Source organism: Gigantopelta aegis, chromosome 14 (genome assembly GCF_016097555.1).
Source record: "Gigantopelta aegis isolate Gae_Host chromosome 14, Gae_host_genome, whole genome shotgun sequence".
NCBI classification, from domain to species: domain Eukaryota; kingdom Metazoa; phylum Mollusca; class Gastropoda; order Neomphalida; family Peltospiridae; genus Gigantopelta; species Gigantopelta aegis.
The window spans coordinates 32457275-32482140 of NC_054712.1; the positions used below are offsets into that span (position 1 = coordinate 32457275).

General features: G+C 38.0%; 1 protein-coding gene across 1 annotated transcript in view; it reads left to right on the top strand.

Annotated features, from left to right (window-relative positions):
• Nucleotides 1–19539, top strand: part of LOC121388312 (sodium-coupled monocarboxylate transporter 1-like) — an 81636-nt gene extending 62097 nt beyond the window's left edge. Inside the window, exons 9-15 of the mRNA XM_041519601.1 lie at nt 2121–2209; nt 5348–5475; nt 6003–6160; nt 8358–8572; nt 8828–8928; nt 16488–16558; nt 18787–19539. Coding sequence (XP_041375535.1) covers nt 2121–2209; nt 5348–5475; nt 6003–6160; nt 8358–8572; nt 8828–8928; nt 16488–16558; nt 18787–18879 — 855 coding nt within the window. The 3' untranslated portion in view covers nt 18880–19539. The remainder of the gene's footprint in view (nt 1–2120; nt 2210–5347; nt 5476–6002; nt 6161–8357; nt 8573–8827; nt 8929–16487; nt 16559–18786) is intronic.
• The last annotated feature ends 5327 nt before the right edge of the window (nt 19540–24866 follow it).

Genomic DNA, 24866 nt, shown 5'->3' on the forward strand with positions numbered 1-24866 from the left:
TCGTTCTGGTCCTTGTTCGTGGGCGGATTCTTGAGCCTCCTTACCATCTACGGGTCAAACCAGGCCATGTTACAGCGCTACGTGAGCACGCGCACTGACACGGGATCCCAGATGTGAGTAAAACGGCCATTAAACCAGATCGTAGGTCTCACTACACAGATGTCATCTGCCATTGAACCCATGTTAAATTGCCCAACTTCAAATAAAGATTGCCAATAGAACGGGTTCTCGTTGGCACTAACGACATACATTATATAAGCATTTATTTTCTCTCCAAAATTGTGAACATTTCTGTCTCAGGGTTTTTCTATATGACCGCATCTGGCTGTAATACCGGTCCGAACAAGTAGTTCATTAACTGATTCACTCCGGCTGTCTCTTACGCTACACACTCATGTCCCAAAAGGTCAATGCACAATATTACAAAATCGCATGGGCAAAATACAGCCAGAAGGCTTACCATTAAACATACATATTATTTTAATTCTTCACCATTTCCTAGAAGTGAATATGTGAACCATCACTTGTATCACAATTAGGAACTATAGTGGACCATGATGAATGAACTCTCACCCGGAAGTGATCTGTGTAGTGAGACCTTACTGTCCGCTCCGCCTTGGAGGAATCCGCTAGGAGCCAACGCTATTTCGTGTCGAGGTTGGTCATACTGTACGCTCCGCCTTGGAGGAATCCGCTAGGAGCCAACGCTATTTCGTGTCGAGGTTGGTCTTACTGTACGCTCCGCCTTGGAGGATTCCGCTGGGAGCCAACGCTAGTTCGTGTCTAGGTTATATACGCGAGGTTATAGGTTATATTACGTTTAAAATTGATCACACGTAAGCCTATTTGCATGTGGTGGAATTTGTTGGTCAAATGAAAGGTGATATGAACGCGTGTAAACGCTGACTTTTGATAGACCTGCCAATGTAAACGGTATCTGGTACATTGACACTAATTCAAATTAAATTACAGGAATTTACTGGCCAGATGAAACAACATTTTATCACAACAAACACTCTCACATTTATCACCAATCGCAGGACGTGAGGCATTAACTGCTGTATCAAAAGTTAGGTGCACCTCGAACTTCGACCCGGCCGAATATTATGCACCTCGTCCTTTGACCCAACCGGATGTTATTTGGTTTACTACTACCTGAAGCATTCTAAATGTATGTAGCTATACATGTAAGACATAAACAGGTTTTGTGAATTGGGCTCAATATTACTTTCTCTTATGCTTTATTTAGTGCGTTGTGGACGAGCGTGGTGTTGGCAGTAATCTACTTGTGTATGTCGTGCCTTACGGGCCTCGTGCTGTTCGCCTACTACCACAACTGTGATCCGTTGTTTTCGAGGAGAATCTCCAAGCGAGATCAAGTAAGGTTGATTTAATAATGCTAGGCTCAGGCTATCAACTGACATGACGGAGTTTGCCAACGAGACAGTTGCGTTGTAATCCCCCCCCCCCCACCACTCCCATTTTACGACAGGTCCACTTAGGTTAACTAATTGGTGACGAGTAGGATTTGTATACGGCGAATATCGAGATCAGCGAGTTGGCCAACGTCGTCGTGACAGTTGGTAGTCTGCGCCTAGCATAACTGAACTTGAATATAGAGGGTTTCCTCTCTCTCAATAGTACCAACTATTTGGCATCTATGTTTGTCCGCATGAAGCTTTCATACATAATAATGTACAGCGATTCCACGAATAAAATGGGCGGGAAATAGCTCAATAGGTCGAGCGATAGATTGAGTGTTTGGATCGAATCACATCAATGGACTCATTCTCTGATTGGTTTTTTTCCCGTCCCAACCAGTGCACTACGACTGGTATATTAAATGGTGTGGTATGTGCTATCATATCGATGGGACTTTAAGATATAGGTAGATGTGGTACGTAAGTGAATGTTACATTGTATGTGTTTAGTTTGGCTAATTTGTGTGTTATTTTGTTTGTGCTTGTGTGTAAACCAAGGCACCATAAAATATTTTATCTGACAAATATCTACCTATGTCCTCCTCTCCCTCACTACTGTACCACGTCACACGCTGTTTGTTCTTTCACCATTTTGTATTGCCTGTGATTTGAACATAGTACTGTTAATTGTTGTTGCAGATTGTTCCATTATTTATGATGGATATGCTGAGTTTTGCTCCAGGACTTCCCGGACTTTTTGTGTCGTGCATATTCAGCGCCGCCCTTAGGTACGTGATCAAATAGAATTCTACACGCCAAGACACGACGAATATCATTAACGGCCTCGGTGGCGCAGTGGTTAAGCCATCGGACTACAGGCTGGTAGTACAGGGTTCGTAGCCCACTACCGGCTCTAACCCAGAGCGAGTTCTTAAGGGCTCAGTGGGTAGGTGTAAGGCCACTACACCCTCTTCTCTCTCACTAACCACTAACCAACTAACAACTAACCCACTGTCCTGGAGGAAGACACAGCCGAATATAGCTGCATCATCACATTTTATTTACGATTCATGGCGTCGAACATATGGTTAAGGACCAAAAGAGGAAACCCGCTTCGCCACTTCATGGGCTACTCTTTTTGAACAGCAAGGGATCTTTTATTTGCCTTTGATTACCAGTCGCGATATAAGCTGGAGAGAAATAAGGCGATGTTTGTTTTAGAGGGCCTAGATGCAATTGGACAAGAGCGTAATAAAGGAAATGGTTTTTTAACAACGCACTCATCACATTTTATTTAGATACATCGGTTATATGGGGGAAACGTCGAACACTATGCTGTTAAGGACCACTTGACACTGATATTGCAGGAGGAAACCCGCTGGTAATCCACTTCATGGGCTACTTTTTTTATTAACAGCAAGGGAGTATTTTATATGCACCCTCCCTTAGAGAGTAAAAACTAGACACCTAGTGATAACTAATTACGGCCTTTTATTATTTGTTGTTGTTAATTACCAGCAGCAAGTACATTTGTCAGTAGAATACAAATACCAAAGCACTAGCTGGAGTGGTTTCAGAACTATAACATATATATATATATATATATATATTTATTAATATAAAAATCTTATCTCTGGGCCCACTGACGGGGATATTTGGATCGATTCCCACATAGCGCAATGACCGGGGATCGATCCCAAACCGACCGCTCATCAAGCGAGTGCATTAGCACAAGAACGTAATAGGTTTATTAAATGTTCTGCCATACTTACGGTCCAGAAAAAAGTTTGTTTTGTTTAACGATCATCGGCCACTGGATATCAAACATTTGGTAATTCTGACACGAAGTCATCAGAGGAAAACCTGCAGACAGGAAAGGACTGGTGCACTGGTTGGAGAAAACAACCCAATTAGTTGAATGTATCCACCGAGGTGGTTTGATCTTGCTCCGTAAGCATCTCAAGTGAGAACTCAACAGATTGAATTAAATCCCGCTCCGACTTACCGTAAAAAAAAAGGTCCTTAAATATAGATAAATTTGGAAGGTACATATTAGATATAACCTATTATATACTTCGATTATTATTATTATTATTATTAGTAGTAGTAGTAGTAGTAGTAGTAGTAGTAGTAGTAGTAGTAGAAGTAATAGTAGTAGTAGTATAGCATCATCAGCAACAGCAACAACAGCAGCAGCAGTAGTAGTAGTAGTAGTAGCATCAGCAGCAACAGCAACAGCAGCAGCAGTAGTAGTAGTAGTAGTAGTAGTTACAGTAGTAGTAGTAGTAGTAGTAGTAGTAGTAGTAGTAGTAGTAGTAGTAGTAGTAGTAGTAGTGAGGCGGGATTTAGCTCAGTCAGTTGAGCGCTCACTTGAGGTGCTTGCATCGCAGGATCAAACCAGCTCAGTGGATCCGTTCAACTAATTGTTTTTTTCTCGTTCCAACCAGTGCATCACAACAGGACAAAGACCGTGGTATGTGCTTTCCTGTCTGTGGGAAAGTGCATATAAAAGATTTCTTTCTGCATTAAGAATATGTCGCGGGTTTCCTCTGATGACTACGAGTCAAAATTACCAAATGTTTGACATCCAATAGCTGCTGATTAATAATCAATGTGCTCTAGAGATGTCGTTAAACAAAACAAACTTAATTTTTTTAGTAGTAGTAGTAGTAGTAGTAGTAGTAGTAGTAGTAGTAGTAGTAATAGTAATAGTAGTAGCAGCAGCAGCAGCAGCAGTATCTACAGCAGCAACAGCAATAGTCGTAATAGTAGTAGTAATAATAGTAGCAGCTGCAGCAACAGCAGCAGCAGTAGCAACAGCAGCAACAGCAGCAGTAGCAACAGCAACAGCAGTAGTAGTAGTAGTAGTAGTAGTAGTAGTAGTAGTAGTAGAAGTAGCAGTAGCAGTAGTAGTGATAGTAGTAGCAGCAGCAGTAGTGGTAGTAGTAGTAGTAGTTAGTAGTTGTTGTTGTTGTTGTAGTAGTAGTAGTAGTAGTAGTAGTAGAAGTAGTAGTAGTAGCAGCAGCAGCAGCAGCAGCAGCAGCAACAGCAATAGTCGTAATAGTAGTAGTAATAATAGTAGCAGCTGCAGCAACAGCAGCAGCAGTAGCAACAGCAGCAACAGCAGCAGTAGCAACAGCAACAGCAGTAGTAGTAGTAGTAGTAGTAGTAGTAGTAGTAGTAGTAGTAGAGTAGCAGCAGCAGTAGTAGTGATAGTAGTAGCAGCAGCAGTAGTGGTAGTAGTAGTAGTAGTAGTTGTTGTTGTTGTGGTAGTAGTAGTAGTAGTAGTAGTAGTAGTAGTAGTAGTAGTAGTAGTAGCAGCAGCAGCAGCAGTAGTAGTAGTAGTAGTAGTAGTAGTTGTGGTAGTAGTAGTAGTAGTAGTAGAAGTAGTAGTATTAGCAGCAGCAGCAGCAGCAGTGGTAGTAGTAGTAGTAGAAGTAGTAGTAGTAGCAGCAGCAGCAGCAGTAGTAGTAGTAGTAGAAGTAGTAGTAGCAGAAGCAGCAGCAGCAGCAGCAGTAGTAGTTGTAGCAGCAGCAGTAGTAGCAGTAGTAGTAGCAGCAGCAGCAGCAGCAGCAGCAGTAGTAGTAGCAGCAGCAGTAGTAGTAGTAGTAGTAGTAGTAGTAGTAGTAGTAGTAGTAGTAGTAGTAGTAGTAGTAGTAGTAGTAGCAGTAGTAGTAGTAGTAGCAGTAGTGGTAGTGGGAACGGGTCTACCAACAATTGGGCGTTACTTTCCCCTAATACCACCCCAATCACTCTGAATTAAATAATGATTGCATATACCCTCCAACAAATTAGAAATTTCATTATTGTTATGCTATTTTTATTTATGCCACATGGGGTTGAGTCGTAAACTATTAACCTCACCAATGTGGTTGTACATTGTGACAGGCATAAATAAATAATACCAGTCGGGTTTCTTTTTTCAGTACGGTGTCATCTGGAATTAACTCTTTGGCTGCTGTGACACTGATTGACTTCATAACACCAGCTCTGGACCATTGCATGTCCACCAGAGTGACGAAAAGTCTGCTGTCCAAAATATCGCTGCTGTTAGGTCAGTACAAAATGACCATAGCTGTTTGTAACATTGTTATGGAAATCCATATGACACTGTTTATCTGTGCGTATTGCACTGTTTATCTGACATATTGCACTGTTTATCTGAACATATTGCACTTTTTATCTGTGCATATTGCACTGGCAGTGTGGGATTACTGTTTGCAGTACGTGCGTATTACATCGGCGGTGTACGCTTACTGTCTGCAGTACGTGAGTATTAAAGTGGCAGTATACGCTTACTGTTTGCAATACCTGCGTATTGCACTGATAGTTTACACTTATTATCTGACGTACGTGCGTACGTGCGTGGACGCTTACTGTCTCTAGTATGTGAGTACTGTATTGGCATTATACGCTTACAGTGCCTGCAGTACGTGCGTATTACAATCATAGCGAGAATGGTAGGTAAAGTTTATTTAAAAACATAAGTGTACCCATCTTTTGCTGATTAATTTAGTTTTTTTTATGATAACCGTTAGTAAAAAAACCCAACAACAAACTATTTTGTTTATTTTCTTTTAGCTTTGCTGTACGGTGGTTTGACGATTGGTTTGGCCTTTCTGGCTGAGGTGGCCGGTAAACAGGTCACACAGATAGCGATCAGCATCTTTGGGATGATGGGAGGCCCTCTACTAGCTCTGATCCTTGTCGGAATGTTCCTGCCGTTCGTGAACTCGTGGGTACGTAGAATTAAAGTTTGTTTTGTTGAACGACACCACTAGAGGACATTGATTTATTAACCATCGGCTATTGGATGTGAAACATTTGGTAATTTTGACATATAATCTTAGAGAGGAAACCCGCTATATTGTTCCATTAGTAGCAAGGGATCTTTTATATTATGCACCATTCCACATGTAGGATGGCACATACCACGACATTTGATATACCAGTCGTGGTACACTGGCTGGAATGAGAAATAACCCAGTGGGCCATCGACGGGGATCGATCCCACACTGACCGCGCATTAAGGGTTACGTAGAGAGTCTGACATACATTGGTAATGGACACACGGGGGCGGGACGTAGCCCAGTGGTAAAGCGCTCACCTGATAGTACGCGGTAGGACCAGAATCGATCCCCGTTGGTGGACTCATTTGGGCTATTTCTCATTCCAACCAGAACACCACTGGTATATCAAAGGCCGTGGTATGTGCTATTCTCTCTTTGGGATGGTGATATAAAGATCCCTTCCTACTAATGAAAAAATGTAGCGGGTTTCCTTTTCTCTCTAAGACTATATGTCAAACTTATCAAATGTTTGACATCCAATAGCTGATGATTAATCAATCAATGTGCTGTAGTGGAGTCGTTAAACAAATCAAACCCACTTGTTAGTGGACACAGAGACATAGATTATATAGAGAGAAAAAAGAGTTAAGTGGTACACTGGCTGGAACGAGAAATATTCCACCGACGGAGATAGATTCCAGTCCGACCGCACATTAGACGGACAGAATAAATGACATTTCTTACTTCCCGTTCCAGCCAGTGCACCAATTAACTCTTTTTTCTCTCTATATAATCTATGTCTCTGTGTCCATTGTACGTGTTATCCAGTCTGTAGGATGGTGTATATAAAATATATCTAGCTACTAATGGGAGGAAAATGTAGCGGGGTTCCTCTCTAAGACTATATGTAAAAAATTATCAAATCTGCTCTAGTAGTGTCGTAAAACAAAAACAAACTTTAATATTTTCATCAGTATATCCAATTAGGATTCAAGCACGCTGTCATGGGCACACACTTCATCTATCTGGGTCATCTGTACATGCCAGAGGGTTAGTTGTTATTTGTTAATGAGAGAGAAGAGGGTGTTGTGGTCTTATACCTATTCATTGAGTCGTTAAAACTCGCTCTAGGTGGGAGCCGGTACCGGGCTGCGAACCCAGTACCTACCAGCCTTATTTCCGATGGCTTAACCACGACACCACCAAGACCGGTATTTGCCACTAATTTAGCAGTACCTAATGATATTTGTTTTTAAATCAGTGTTAAATAATGACTTTTTGTTTTCTTATCGGGCCATTTCTCGTTCCAGCCAGTGCTCCACAACTGGTGTAACAAAGGCCGTGGTAATTACTATCTTGTCTGTGGGATAGTGCATATAAAATATCTCTTGCTGCTAATCGAAAAGAGTGGCAACAGCGAGTTACCTCTCTCAATATCTGTGTGGTCCTTAACCAATCTGATTAAAATTAGCTCTACAGGGGTCTACCAGTAGATCTAACAGCATTGCGTGGATTCCCATATCCAGGTGACATTTCATCTATCAATAACAATTTAAATATCGACCAATTACACTTCGCCTTTTATAGCGTTATTCGGGAGCATACAAATTCTAAAAATATCGAACGAGACTATTTATGCAATAGGCGAACTTGTTGGTCTATTTCAATATTGAAAAAACAGGTGGGGCGTAGTGCAGTAATACTCTGGATTGTATACTAGTATATAAACAGATTTTATGGCTATACCATCACAGGGTTTGGAGCGGGGGGGGGGGGGGGGGGGGGGGGTTTCGTCCTGAAACGAATTTTATATAAAATTTTATATTGAAATTAGTTTTCGGCATACTTCATAATTCACCCGAATCATTTCGTATCATTTCGTATACCCTCGGCATAATCCCGAATGTTTTCAAATTCTTTTCAAACCACTGGCATGATTTTGCAAGTAAGGTTTTGATTGGTCGATTGAAAGGTCAACTGGACATGAGCTCCAACAGGCTGCTGTTAGATCCACATGTAATAGTGGAGCCAATTTTAATGAGATTGGTCCTTAACCATATGCCCGACGCCATATAACCGTAAATACAATGTTTTGAGTGTGTCGCTAAACAAAACATTTCCTTCCTTTTTTTTCTTGTTTATCAAGGGGGCCGGGATTGGTCTGGTGTGCAGTGCAGTCGCCTCCCTGTGGGTAGGGATAGGTGCGGCGCTCAACCCGCCGCCACGCCACCAGCTTTCTCTCAGCATAGCTGGTTGTGTCAGCAACGCCACAAGCTCGAATATTACAACGACGACGATGACGACTTTTAGTACGACGACAAAGTTATTATCAACACCATTGCCGTTACCACCACCAGAAAGGTACAATTATTGTATTTTTAATAAAAAAACCTGTCTTGATTTTGCTGTCATGTCAATATGTTTACAACTAACAGCATGAGTAGAACCTTTTTATCAACTAAAATTACATATTAAGCACCGTTTTTGCACACGTATACACCAAATCACGCCCCGTTTTTGTTATTAAGTATATGCATATTATTATGCGATAAAGTGGGGTTATGCTATAAAGCGAGATTATCCGATAAAGCGGATTGTTTTGATTTCTCACTTCAGGTCAGTGCTGTCGAACTGGTATGAACTGTCTTATCTTCACTATGTTACCGTGGCTGTCATCGTCTTCCTCGTCGTTAGCGTGGTGGTGTCGGCTGCAACATGTATGTATCAGCTCACAAACGATTACCTTGGATGACGTGTTTCAATTTCACAAATACATAAAACACATAACTAATATAATTTAAATTTTTGTATATTAAACAATCCATAAAAGATAACAGAATGTACCTATCTTTAATTCATATTTTTCTCAGGGCCATATAGAAGGCACGTTCTGGATTGCCAGACTGGTTTCTCGTAAGACTGGTTGTTGTGCCTAATATTAGATGGATGTAATGTGATAGAAGATGGTGGTACCAGTTAACTTGTTTGCGAGCGTTCGGTCTTCTTAACACGCCATTAACCTAAGCTAACTAGGGGTAGGGCAGTAATGAAACAAGAATAATAACACAGTAATATACGGTTCTTACCCAGCTAGACAAAACAAAAATGATGCTTTTAAACTGAAAAGGAACTTTTCATACGTTTTGTAAAAAATATTGTACATTTCAACTACGGACTGTGGGTTGTGCTCATGAGGGGTGCCACCAGTGGGACAGGACATGCTCACATTTCGCGAACACCTGAAAATTATCATCATTGCGTTTAAGGTAATTCATGAATGTATGCCATCACAGCTGTTTATATTCCATTGAGCTCTATCCTGTACTACTTTCTCTTTCCAAAGCAAGTCTTGGGGTGGCAGTTTTCCTACAGGCGTAGGATGGGTCACAATATGCTCTCATTTCGCCAAAACCTGATATCATCATTGTTTTTACAGTAATCTATGAATGCATGTCATCACAGCTGTTTATATTCCATTGAGCTCTATCCTGTACTACTTTCGCTTTCCAAAGCAAGTCTTAGGGTAGCAGTTTTCCTACAGGCGTAGGATGGGTCACAATATGCTCTCATTTCGCCAACACCTGATATCATCATTGTTTTTACAGTAATCCATGAATGTATGTCATCACAGCTGTTTATATTCCATTGAGCTCTATCCTGTACTACTTTCGCTTTCCTAAGCAAGTCTTGGGGTTGCAGTTTTCCTACAGGCAGTGCAGGAGGAATGAAACATCCTGTTTTCCCATGGAGTGGCGGTCCTCCTAAGGACGAGCACCTGATGGTGGATCATGGAAGCAATCACGAGTTTGCCTAACATCTTTTCAACTCTGCCTTGTGCAGAGATACGATTTTGATCAGAGAATACGTTTTAGTCATTCATATTTCATAGTTTTTCGAGCTTCTATGTTTTTTAATTCATGTATACTTGAGCATTATATCCCATTGACTGCTACCTGTCTCATTTGAGAGTGGGCTTTACTAATATACACAAGCCATCTATATACACGGTCAGTGTTAATATACACAAGCCATCTATATACACGGTCAGTGTTAATATACACGATCTGTGTTAATATACACAAGCCATATATATACACGGTCAGTGTCACTATATAGTTTAGTACAGTTGGCAGAACGATACTGGGTCGCGTATGAGCTTTTTATTTCAAACCAGCGTGCTTTATACAGAAGGAATATAAATTGTTTTACTTGTATAGGATTGTGGTAATTATGTAGTTATAATGTCTTGGAGGTCAAGATTTTCCAGCTTTATAAAGTTGTGGAACTAGTTCTTACTACTATTGTCGGAATTTCACGCGAACCGCCGTTCTGTTCGCGTGTCGGTTACGCAAAATTAAATTTACGCGAACCGCAAACTGGTTACGTCATGACCTGTAAACGTTCAGAAATTAAAACTTGCAAACTTCACGATTACAGGACGTTTATTCACGCAGACATACTACTAGTATTTCGACAAATGTTTTCTAAAGGCTGAATTTTAGATACTTGATGCGCAGCAAATCAGTAAACAACGTTATATTTCAACAGTTGTAATTTGCAACCAGTCTAAAGGAAATGTTCAGTATAGAATCGAGCCAAAGGTTTTAAAGAAATGTACTCAGACTGCTGGGGACGGCTAAATTATCTGCTGCTATTTTATCTCTAAAGGAATATATTATATAATATTGGATTGCCTATAATTTTACATATGTTAAAAACAATTTTAATGTAAACAGGAATCCAAAAGTGTCACAAAAATTGAAAAATACTAACATCGCATAATGAGCTTTACAAAACAAACATTTGGAACGTCACTGTAGTATAAAGTACCATCGATAAAGTGAAAGTAGCATAGCCACCGCGAAACGGAATCCGGGAATAGGTCGAGGCTGTCTGTAATTGTTCTATAAAATATCCTCTTAAAATTGACTCGGGAAAAAAAAAGAAAAAAAAAAAGCCTCCGAAAAAGCTCAGATTGCATCTATAGTCGTCCTGTTTCAAACTTTTCACAGGGGGAGGCCCCCCGAATATCCCCGCTCGGGAACGCCTTTGGCGTGCGTAATGCTAAGAAAATTTCTGGCTACGCCCCTGTATTTTGTTTCAGTACTGGAGCTGATATTCAGTTCTTTTATAATATTGTTAACTTTAGTAGGTATGACAAAGTTTCACGTCACTTCGCGCTGCATATCTGCCACCAGCTTAAATGACTCACTTTTCAACACAAATATTACAGCTTCCCAATAAAATACAGTTATATTAAATGCATGTACATACACAGCGTTTTATCGTCTTTCTAACTGATATAATTATTTAATTTGTAATTCGGTTAAAACTACACCAATAACGATTTTCAAGAGAGCTCTGTCAATGACGTCGCGTAGCTGATAGGGTCACATGATAATTTTGTTTTAACGCGGCGTCTGACGTCAATGGCTTCATTTAGAAGTGTTTTGAGGTATTTAAGACGTGGCTCATTATAGAGAAAGGTCGATTTTGTCACTGATAACGAAATGTGATATTTTAAATGTACTTTGAAAAACACTGAACTTCAAATGGATTTTGAATATATTTCTATACTTCGGCACATCGAATTCACATATTCAGTTGTTAAATTGAACCTATTTCTATGTTTTCTTTGAATTTTCAAGTCATTTCACCCTAGCGCATTTGAGCGCAAGGCGTCCTAACTGGGGTTGTCTCAGCAGTTATGGCGGCAGCCATTTTATCAATCCCATAATGTATCGCTTCAAGGTGGCACTGTCTAGTATGTTACATGTGTTTTAGTTTTTAAAAATAAATATTAGAGCCTAAGTTGCTGAAATTGCGTGACCATGTGTCAAATATCGGAGGTGAATCTAGCCCAAATACATAATGACTAGCCACTAGCATTGTTTTGGTTGTTTCTTGCATGGAAATTGTCTTCCTGTTTTTAAAAGCTGCCATCTCGCCTCACATTAATTAGCATAACTTAATAGAAACACACCTACAGTTTTTATAAATAATCGTGTTTTAATCGTCTGTTAAATATCGGAGGTGAATCTAGCCCAAATACATTATGACTAGCGAGCTCTCACCCACAATTACATTGTTTTGGTTGTTTCTTGCATGGACATTTTCTTCCTGTTTTTAAAAGCTGCCATCTCGCCTCATATTAATTAGCATAACTTCATAGAAACACACAGTGTTTATAAAGAATCGTCTGTTATAATAGTTAAATAAATAAATATATATATATTTATATATATATATATATATATATATATATATATATATATATATATGTTAGGTAATATTCCGATCAGTACACAGTACCCTCCCCCACATGCTATATTGTTCTTTTTTAATGTATTTTCCAGGGAAACATGACCCGACCCCCACCCCCCCCCAACATACACACAAAAACCTTTGCTAGCCACGGTCTAGACCTCTACACAATTTCCTGCACAGGCGCCTCTTTTACAAAATATTTCGTTTCAATGCTTCAAATTAATTTTATATGTACATTAAATTGTATTATAAACATGCTAAATTGCAAAATTTGCTGTGATAACAGCAAAAATAATTTATCCTAAAAACATCGACCTAGTAACTGTAACATTAGTATTTGTTTATGTTGGTCTTGCATGTCGATTTTTCAAGATAGGTAGGGCCTAGATGTCCAACATGTTAGAATGAAGACATTGTTGTACACGATTGTAAGCATAACTGGCGGGCAAATCAAAACATAAATAAAACAAAAACAAAGAGCCCAATCCACCCCCCCCCACCCCCAAAAAACAACAACAACCCCAGTAACAACACCAACCCCACCCCAAAATAAAATACAAAATACCCTCACCCTTCGGCAAAGACACACACGCCCCCCCCCCCCAAAAAAAAAAAGAAAGAAAAAAAAGAAAAAAAGAACAACGAACAAAAACAAACATATAACCGACGAACACGCACATTTTCTATCTATATTTACAGTGGCATGCAATAATCACATTTGTATTATTATTATTATTTAATTAATTAATTAAATAATAATAATAATACAAATGTAATTAATTTAATCATTTAAAAAAAAAATCAGCCTTTTATGTTTTGCCAATATATTTTTATTGTTACTCAGCTTAAATCAAGACCTCCCCCACCAACCCCCCCCCAAAAAAAAGAAGACACGTCACCACCCCACCCCCCAACATTAATTTTTCTTCGAAATATTTTCACTATCATTAATCACATTTGTATTATTATCATTTAAAAAAATATATTTTTCAGCCTTTTATATTTTTTTCCAAATGTATTTTTTGTTACTCAGCTTAAATCAAGAACTCCCCCACCAAAAACCCCGCCGACACCCCCCCCCCAAAAAAAAAAGAAGAAAAGAAGACCCGACACCCCCTCCCCCCACCCCCTCCCCCCACCCCCAACTTTATTTTTCTTCAAAATATTTTCACGATCATTAAACAGACTGTTTTACCCTATTGCATTACAATGGACTAGTCCCTGTCACTAGCTTTAGTCACGTGCTCATCCAAACGCCCATGTGCACTGCCTTTATTTTTCATGTAACATTGTTTCACTATTTATGCATAATAGAAGTTTGAAATGAATGGGGTATTGTTGCATTGTCCTGATAGGTAAATAAATATATTAAGTTGTGAAAACAACTGTGAAACAACGTCGCTTTGTATTGCTTATTTTCCGATTTTACGTTTATAACGACGTTAGGGTTCATGATAACATTTTAACATTATAATGGTATATGTTACCATTTTCCAGTGGCTTCAAAAACACTATTACATATTCCAGAATAATATTTGGCGTGTTTCAGTTCCATTTTAAAGTGAAATATACACATGGCGATCAGTAGTTGAGTTTAACCGGCAAGTTTAAAAAAGCGAGTAAAAATTTGGCAGACATATTTCACAGCACGCCAAACTTCAAAGGGCTATAACTTTCTAACCACTAAATATTTTTCCGTTCGGTTTTCATTAATTTACATCTTTTGGTTCATATTTTTGTTTAAAATAAAAAAAAACTTGACCACATATTTATTTTTTTATTTTTCGTTGTTCTACCTAACTTTAGCAAGCATTAAAGACATTTTTTTTCCCAAAATGTTTTCTTTTGTATTTGTTTTAACTTTACGTTTCAGCTAAAAACTATGTATTTAAAATATAATTTCAACGTAATTTTGAGGTAACCCACGGGTTACGCAAATATAATTCACGTAACCGAACAATTGGTTACCTAGGTAAAAACCACGTGAACCGACTTCCGGTTCCCTCAGATTTCGAAATATTGTCCCCTGATTCTAATACTTTGTTTCTTGTGTTTTATAATAAAACACAGCTGATAATATTCTAGCGGGCTATCGAGTCATGATAAGGTTTCAGTAATAGAAAAAATACACTGTCATGTGACATCACCAAATGTGGAAATAGCCAAAGGTCTTTGGGCCAGAATCTCATGGCATATGGGATTCCTCCCATCTGTGACAGCCATTTTAACGTTGGGAAACTGGTTTTGTGTGTGTGTGTGGGGGGAATTATACTTTACGACGCTTTGGTGTCGGTCCCTTTGACAAAACGTATGCGGTATTTGTCCATAAACTGCACACTTTTGAAACCCCACCTCTAAAGTGCTGAGAAAGCTGTGATTAGTGAAAAATGTTTACGCCTTTTCTTATTAAACTTGAAAAAGAGAACTCAAACAACAAGGTCAAATAAGTAATACTTTAGTTGTACTTTAGTTGTATAACATAAAAAAAAGAAACATTGTTTTAAAGTAAAATGTCAAACATTGCTATTTTGTTCTTTAACAGATGATTTTCTATTGGTTAAATTACACCATGACAAAAACGTGTTTTTTGTAAATAATTTCAGTTTGGTTTGACGTAAGAAGAAAGGTAAAATCGTTTTGGAAATAACAAAACCATACTATTTATATGTGCGATTTACAAATGAATCGGCTCAGAAATAAATAACTTGTGGTAAATTTCATAGTATGATAAAGGCGTTCCCTGTGGGATGAACTATAGACTAGACAGAATATAATAGTACTAGACCGAATATAATAGTATAACTGTAAAAGGACACAGTATCCAATAAATGTTCACTGCTGTTATTTCCGTGATTTTTCATCTAAAATTGAGCTACTTCAATTTCGCTAGGATCAAATACGAGTATTTGGGAAGGTTCATGGTGCTTTTAGGACGTCTTTGTTCATTTCATTTCATTTCAACTTATTTTCGTGCTTATACAGAATTAAGGTTCAAGCACGCTATCCTTGGCACACATACACATCAAATATCTGGGCTGTCTGTCCAGGACAGTGGGTTAATTGTTAATTGCTAGTGAGAAAGAAGAGGGTATAGTGGCCTTAGTCTGAGCCTAATTTCATAACCGCATCATACAACGTCATTTAGGGGCGTGGTATAAATCAGTTATCTCATGAACTTACTCATGGTATGAATCGTTATTTGCACGCTTTCGATGTTTTGATTGACAGCCGATAGTTCCCTCGACCTGCGCGCTCGAGACTAACAGCTGCCAATCAAAACATCGAAAGTGTGCAAATAACCATGCATACCACTCGTCTGTTTATGCGGCAACTTTACTTAATTCATATTAACTATAACTGCATCTCTATTATTAAATCACTTCGGATCCAGAACCTCGTGGAATCAACCACTATTTTGCCAAATACCCATTTAACTCTGTACTGTACAGAGATATGGACTTGGTAGCGAATAACGGTTTTGTCGTTCAGATTTGGTTATTTGATGTTTATTATTAAACATGTAGTTGTATTTAGATTTGAAGAACACACACACACACGCACACAAACAGACACACACACACCGACACACACACACACACACACACACACACACACACACACACACACACACAGACATACACACTGAGACACACACACTGAGACACACACACTGAGACACACACACACACACACGCACACAAACAGACACACACACACCGACACACACACACACACACAAACACACACACTGAGACACACACACTGAGACACACACACACGCTCACGCACAAACACACACATACAGGCACACACACACAGACAAGAACACACACACGCACACAGACGCGCGCGCGCGCACACACACACGCATTAACAATTATTATGAGATGGTAAAGAAAAGAACCCTCATATATTTAGTGAGCAATCGGTTGCGTTACATTTGATGTCAAAAGTGGGACAACCAGCTTATTTGTACATTATAAAAATGTTTAAATACACTTTTTGTCAGGTTTTAATCGTGGCAGGATTGTGGAAAGACGTCTCTACTACAGTGTATTTGGCTGTTGTAGTGAGGAATGTGTAAGTAGTTTCATTTATTTTAATACTATGCTCAGTACTGCAGTGGCAAACCCCAGCACTGCAGTGAACAAAACCCAGCACTGCAGTGAACAAAACCCTGCAGTGAACAAAACCCAGCACTGCAGTGACAAAACTCAACAATGCAGTGAACAAACCCCAGCACTGCAGTGAACAAACCCCAGCACTGCAGTCAACAAACCCCAGCACTACAGTGAACAAACCCCAGCACTATAGTGAACAAACCCCAGCACTGCAGTGACAAAACTCAGCATTGCAGTGAACAAACCCCAGCACTGCAGTGACAAAACTCAGCATTGCAGTGAACAAACCCCAGCACTGCAGTGACAAAACTCAGCATTGCAGTGAACAAACCCCAGCACTGCAGTGAACAAACCCCAGCACTGCAGTGACAAAACTCAGCATTGCAGTGAACAAACCCCAGCACTGCAGTGACAAAACTCAGCATTGCAGTGAACAAACCCCAGCACTGCAGTGACAAAACTCAGCATTGCAGTGAACAAACCCCAGCACTACAGTGAACAAACCCCAGCACTACAGTGAACAAACCCCAGCACTGCAGTGACAAAACCCAGCACTACAGTGAACAAACCCCAGCATTGCAGTGACAAAACCCAGCACTGCGACCATAACACATTGCACTACAGTGATAAACTCGTGCACCGGCACAATGATAAACAGTACGCTGGAATAATAAACCAGGGCCCGGTTCCACGAAGCTAACTTAGCGCTAAGACCACCGTAACTGTATACTGTAGCTATGCACTTAAGATCATCTTACGGGTAAGATCGCTTGCTTCTTGGAACGGGGCCTAGGACTGCAATTATAAAGTAAAATGTCAGTCATGAACAACTGAACCAATCGATCGATCGCGTGTCAATAAGCAGAATGAAATTTCATGAGAACGATTTTCCATTATCCATATTTTTATTAAGTATTTTAAACCTTTATTTTGGAATAATTAACATTTACCTTTTAAACTAAGTTTTTGGGAGAATTCTTTGAAGTTCAGATGCTCAAAATGTCCGGCTAGCACAGGTCATAATTTACTAATCCTTGATGCTGCGTTTGGTGTAGACCTGCATGTATTAAATTAAATTGTATTGGCTTCAATAAAGATCAGATGGTGTTTGGGTAACCCAGCAGCATAGCCGAAAACATTGTTTCACAGCAGATTTCGGTGACTAATTCAAGGAATTAATTAGTTACCTGGCTGTTTTGCATGTGGCGGAAAAATCGATCTCCTGGATCCGAATTCAGATGATCGATTTTTCGATAATCCCGAGCTCTTTTATTTTCAGGTTTTTGTCTTACCTTTACAAAGTAAAAAGGCGAGATATAGGTATTACGTTTCCGACGGCGGCGATGACGGCGGCATCAACTGTTGTTAAAGTTTAACGTTAAGGATCCCCATTTAGATCCGTTTCTCACATACTATAAGACCTAGATCAATGAAACTTGGTTTATAGTTGCTCCTGTGGATGATCATCATCGTCCAACAAATGCTTGTGGTAGAAGAGAAATTTAATTCCGCGGAATTCTTGTTACATTTATGTGTTTATATCAAACGGGGTGTAATATACATAAATGTTTTTGTTTTTTGTTTAACGACACCACTAGAGCACATTGATTAATTAATCATCGGCTGTTGGATGTCAAACACATGGTAATTCTGACAAGTAGTCATGAGAGGAAACCCGCTATATTTCTTCTAATGCAACAAGGGATCTTTTATATGCACTTTCCCACAGACAGGAAAACAGATACCACGGCCTTTGCTCAGTTGTGGTGCACTGGTTAGAACGAGTATACATAAATGAGACCAAATAACTAAATAAATAACTAACTAAATCAATCAATCAACCAATCAGCCAATCAATAAATAGTGAACGAATGGGCTGAATTATTCAATAACTGATTGAACGATCAAGTGATTAGACCAACAAACAAAAATATTGTTCTATCTTAGTTTTAAAATAATCAAATTAGTTTTAAAATATTCCTAATTGTACTTAGGATTTTTTGTGATATGCTTGAGGGATGGGGGGATGTTATATGAATCACTCCTCCTTCCGTCAAGTAAATGGCAATCTTGTGTCAACTTATTGGTATGCCTCAACCATAACTTAGCAATTTCCTTCATCAGGCTTAATATCGATATTAAAACTTTAATCATCTATAAACAATACATTTCTGTTTTCTGTTTCAGGAAACCTATGACGTAAACAGGAACGTCCAGAGTGATAACATATCCATGACAACAACAGAAAAATTTGCATATGTAAACAAAGGCTTGAACTAGAACCGCACCTGAGTCACTGAACATTTAGACACACTGTTTCTGTTCTATAATATTTCATTGATTGAAACATATATTATTGCTTTTGATAAACCAATGGTTCAGGCACATATTTTCCAACTTACTAGGCCTTCTCTACAATACATTGATATCATGACAGAAATATATGTCTGCAACAGGGAAACCCCCATAATCCTCCCCTGAGGGCTGCATTGATCAAGGCAGCGCAAAGGCTGGTTGGTTTATGTACTTCACGTTGAATCAAATGACCACCACAATCAAACTGTCCGCAAACGTTGTAATTGTTTGCTGTTGCAGAACGCGACTCCAGATCTTAGTGATCAGCTATACTAATAAGAATCTCAATAAAGTCAGTGTTTGTTAGACTGGTTAATGTGCTTCGTGTTAAACCTAATGACTACACTGGAAACTAAATTGGTCGCGAACGTTAGCGTCGCGTCTCTGTCGCTGAATTAGAGCACATCACCATTTTTACATTATTGCCGTTTCTTCATATTTTTACGTTTCTGGGGTGGGCCGTAGGCCAGTGCTAAAGCGCTTGCTTGATGCGCGGTCGGTCTAGGATCGATGCCCGTCGGTGGGCCCATTGGGCTATTTCTTGTTCCAGCACGACAGGTATACTAAAAGTCGTGGCATGGTATATATATATTTTTTTTAACTCACACCACACACCACACACACACACACACACACACACACAGATATATATATATATATTAGTGATTTAGCTTTTACAAATTTGTGTTGTCACTAGAGCTTTATTAATTAAAAATACAGTTTGCTGAGGAGTTTTCTCCTTTTGTACCTCGATCGTCTGTTTGTATCAAACATTTATAAGGAATTATGCTGAAACTCATTAACTTAAACACAGGTGTCAACCCTTTTCTCTTATCTTTTTTTTTTTTTTTTAATTAATATAAATGTAAAAAAAATTAAATATCTTTACAAACTTCCATCTAATCGCATAAGTTACAATAAATTGTTTAACTCATGGCAGGGAAGCAGGCTGGGGTGGGGGGGGGGGGGGGAGGTGGAGTTGGCTGAACTCCCCTGCTGAGTCTAAACAACTTTTACAGTGCAACACAATATTATCTAGATATCCACGGAAAATGTAGACGACAAGGTCTGGTAGGTTCATAGTCTAACCCTACCCCCCCCCCCCCCCCCTGTTCCAGATCACGCTACGCCCCTGCAGGGATGAGACCAGCTGCTGAAACAGCCATGGTGAAGCAACTGCATGTGCCTTTAGTTTGTGGGGTTTTTTTAAGGACGCACTCAACACATGGTAAAGTCCTATCTGTGGGAAAGTGCATAATAAAAGATCCCTTGCTACTAATGGAAACATGTAGCGAGTTTCCTATGATGATTATGTGTCAGAATTATCAAATGTTTGACATCTAATTGCCGATAATTAATTAGTCAGTGTGTTCTAGTGGCGTTGCTAAACAAAACAAACTTTTGCATATGATTCGTCAAACGTTCTTGTATTTAAAAAAAAAATAAAAAAAATATGACCTATTACTCTATATAAATAAATAAATAAATAACCTACACAGACATAACAGGCATTCTAGAGTCCTACTAAAACAATATCTCCTCTACCGGACCGAACAAAATATCCTAATTCAAGGGCTATAACTCTATCAAAATAGATCAAATCCATTTCTGACAGAGTTAAGACCCTTGAATAAATTCCCATCGAATGCTGTAGCACCAACCATGAAAACTGGACTATACCCTAGTCTGATACTCTCTCGTTCAGACGGATCCGGCTTCTCAAAATCTGTATTTCAGCACAGCACTACACCTTCCACATTTAATGATTGTCACTCAAGTGGTGTTCTTGACGGAATGCAACCCACCTTGTCCCCACAAGCTGTGCACATTAACGGCCTTAACGAAGAAGGCATCCGAATATTTAACAACGCACTCAACACATTTTATTTACGGTTATATGGCGTTAAGGACCACACAGATATTGAGGGAGGAAATACCGCTGTCGCCACTTCATGGGCTACTCTTTTCGATTAGCAGCAAGGGATCTTTTATATGCACCATCCCATAGATGGGATAGCACGTACCACGGCCTTTGATGTACCAGTCGTGGTGCACTGGCTGGAGCGAGAAATAGCCCAATGGGCCCACTGACGGGGATCGATCCCAAACCGACCGCGCATCAACAGAGCGTTTTACCACTGGGCTACGTCTCGACCCCCGGCCTTAACGAAGCCACACACGTAGACATATAGATCGGCCTTTAAACTTTTAGACTTTCGTTCAAAAACATTATGTAGAAATTACTTTATTTTTTTTTGTATTAAATGGTCGGATCCTCTCTTCTTTAAACTGACCTTCTAAAGTGCTCCAAATTATATGAATATTCGGCCGAGCAGTCAATTCCTTTGTATTTTTTTTTTTTTTTAAATTCTATTAACTAATTTACTAATTGCTATTTTCAGAATTCTGCCCAATTCCAACTCTATCCCCAACCCCTCCCCCCACACCCTTCTGTCCCGGACCCAGTCACTGGCGAAGAAATAGATTGTTCCCGGGAGAAACGTGCTTGAACCTTAAAACTAAAACCCTGTATTGGAACTATAAATTATTGTTTGTGATAAAATAGAATGTAAGATATGGTCAGTTCTTACACTTTGTCGCCGTTTTAGGGTACAGGTAGCAAGACGTTGCTACAAATTAATTCCTTTGCCAATAAGTTTAATCATTAACATCAAAAATGTTTATGTTTTTCTCAGTGGATGTAAATAAAATAGAATAGATGTTTAACGGCACCACAGTACGAAAAATACATCGGCTATTGCGTGTCAAAATATGATAAAAGTCGGTGGATGTAAAATGCAATAATTGCAATTTCCTTGTTGTAGCTAATATAGCAGCGGCTAATTTGGATTTAAATGATGCCGTGATATCTTAATTAGTTGGGTAGTTCAAAATGAATTCTTTGACCCCTAAACCACCACAATATACATCAACAGTTTCGTCATAGATATTGCCAGTTGTGTGTTTTGGTAGCCGTTTTGAAATCCCATGTTTCAAAGGTACCACAGTTGGACCCATAGGATCCTCAGTCAGGACCTTCCAACGATGCAAAAACAACAACCCCCCCCCCCCCAAAAAAAAAACAACCCCAAAAACCCCCCCCAAAAAAACAAAAAACGCCTCCCTCCCCGCCAAAAAAAACCACAAAACAAAAAAACAAAACAAACAACAACAAGAAACCTAAGAAAAACCCCAACAAAACCCTCCACAACAACAACAAACAAACCACCAAACACACACACCCACACAAACTATTAAGTATATAGTATGTCATGACTCAGACCTAGTTTATTTAATATTATATTCATGTAGAGAAATATTTCTATTTCATAGTATGTGGTTTAGTCATGTTTTGCAAATAAAATTTAATTGGAAAAATATCTTACAACAGCGATTGCGACTGAAGTGCAAGTGTACTGTGCATTGTCATTAACGGTTTTTGTACGTCAAAGGAGAAACATTTCAACACCATATAATGTGGTTTAGTCAGCATAGAAATATTATTGGTAATGTTTAAAGTAACATTTTGTAAATAAAAATAATGAATAAAAAAGTCAATTTGCATTGAATGTAAACGTTGTCTTTTGTAACTAACGTCAGCATATTTTAATTGGGGTTGAAACAAACTTTTCCATCCCTTAGGTAAACAATGGCACGTCTGAATGCGCACGGTTGTGCATAGAATGATATTTCAAACAACACATATTTTTTTCCATTATTATTATTTATTCATTTTGTTAGTACATGATATCCCCATTTGGAATAGAAGAAAATTAGATAAGACAACAGTGTTAAAGATATATATTCTAAATATATGCATACATATAATTTTCACAACTATTAACCTTGGTAACAACTGTAACAATGTACTACTGTTCTTGTCAGTTCTATATGAATATACCTCACATAGGCACATACAAGTAAGTAGGCCTTCAAACTTCTTTATATTAATAAAATAATGTTGTGATTTTCCTTTACAAGAATTTGAGATGTGCAGGAATGGAGCTAGATCTGGGAAAACAAATCATTTCTCCAATTTATCTGCAAACCCAGTTATTGTCCCATCAAAAAAATCAATTGTCGGTATATCATGAAATTATTTTGCCATTTTAAATTAATATTTGTCATTATGTTTTAAACTTCCTAGTATGCGAATTTGGTGGTTGCCAGAGTTAGCCCCGAGAAATACAAGTTCATCTTAAGACTATTGCTGAAACAGATTGTGACAACTTGACCAACATTTTATAAATGAGTCACAATTATATGTGGAAAAGGCAATTGTCTTAGTAATATAATAATAATCTGACAACTCGTTTTGGATCCAGTTTAAATCAGGCACATAAACATTAAAATGACTTTTAAATATTAAGTGTTTAATAACAAGAATAATTACATTAACAGGATCGTTGTTTCTAGTGTTAAAGCCAAAAATTATATTTTCTTTATTAAAATTAATAATTAATAATTGTACCTGTTTTTAATTTCTATCCAAATAGAGTTGACTGAGTACATTCCCAAGACATATGAATAATTGTCCCTTTTTCTAAATTACAAAAGCTACAAAGAATAAAAGCAATATATCAAATCTTGTGTAAGTAGGTATTAACAGAAAGTATACAGTGAATGATTTTGTACTGAAACCACCTTAGTTCAGTGCTTTTTGTACACTAACAGAACATTACATTAATTGATCTCCAATCAGCATCTAGATAATTACAATTTAATAATTCTTCACATTTTAGATTATAGTTAGATTTGCAAAAGAAAGAATTGACTAAAATATTATAAAAATGCTTACTTCCCTTAACTTTTAATTTAAAATTTCTAACATTGCATGGTAAAAAGGGGGATTGTAACTTTAAAAAACAATGTGTTTAATATTACACCTATTAAACTATTGCTTTGATTATACCTTGATACATTAAAAATATTTGTATTCAAATTATATTTCATAATAAACTGGTCATAGTTAATAAATTTACTATGGTCACTTATTAAATCATCAATAAATTTAATACCTACACCATATCAATCTCTATAAAATACTGATCGTTATACCATATATATTCTGACAATATTGACTCTTCATTCTTAAACTTAATTTTAAATTATTTAAAGATATAAACAAGCATTAATGTATCTTTCCAAAAAAGTATTTTCGATGATTTTTGCATACTCATGGATTTTTTTCACATAAACAAATGTAATATTATTTTTAAAATTACACTGATTTATAATAAGGGTTTTCCCACGTAGATTCTGTATTAATTCATCTCTTTAACCAAACAATCTTTTGTGCTGTAATAAAATGTTTTACGACTGGAACTAAGATACCACCATCTTGTATATTGCATGACATGTTTCACGTTTAATTTTATCAGGTTTTCCTTTCCATATGAATTTTAAAATAATTATTTGTAATTGATTAACATCTTCTTCAGATGGATCAGGGATAGATGAAAACAAGTGATTTAGTTTTCGTAAAATGAGGCATTTTAATACTGTGTTTCTACCTAATGGTGTTAAAGTTCTACAAGACCAAATTTAAAAAAAATTCTCTACAGAATTTAATTTATTGATATAATTAATCTGTACCATATTTTCTATATCAACATCAAATAATAATAATAATAATAATAATAATAATAATAATAATAATAATACCTAATAAATCAAGTGGTTTGAGTCCAATCTAAATTCCATTCCTTACATAACTTATATCGGATTCTCGTTTTCGAGCCGATCCATATTATTTAGTTTTATCTACATTAGCCTTTAGGCCTGAAAATCTAGCATACAACTGCAAAGTATTTAGAACTGCACAAAGACTCTTCTCTCTTTCATCTAATATTACTGTTGTATCATCAGCAAATTGAGTTAATAACAATTCCTTATTCCCAATTGTTATTCCC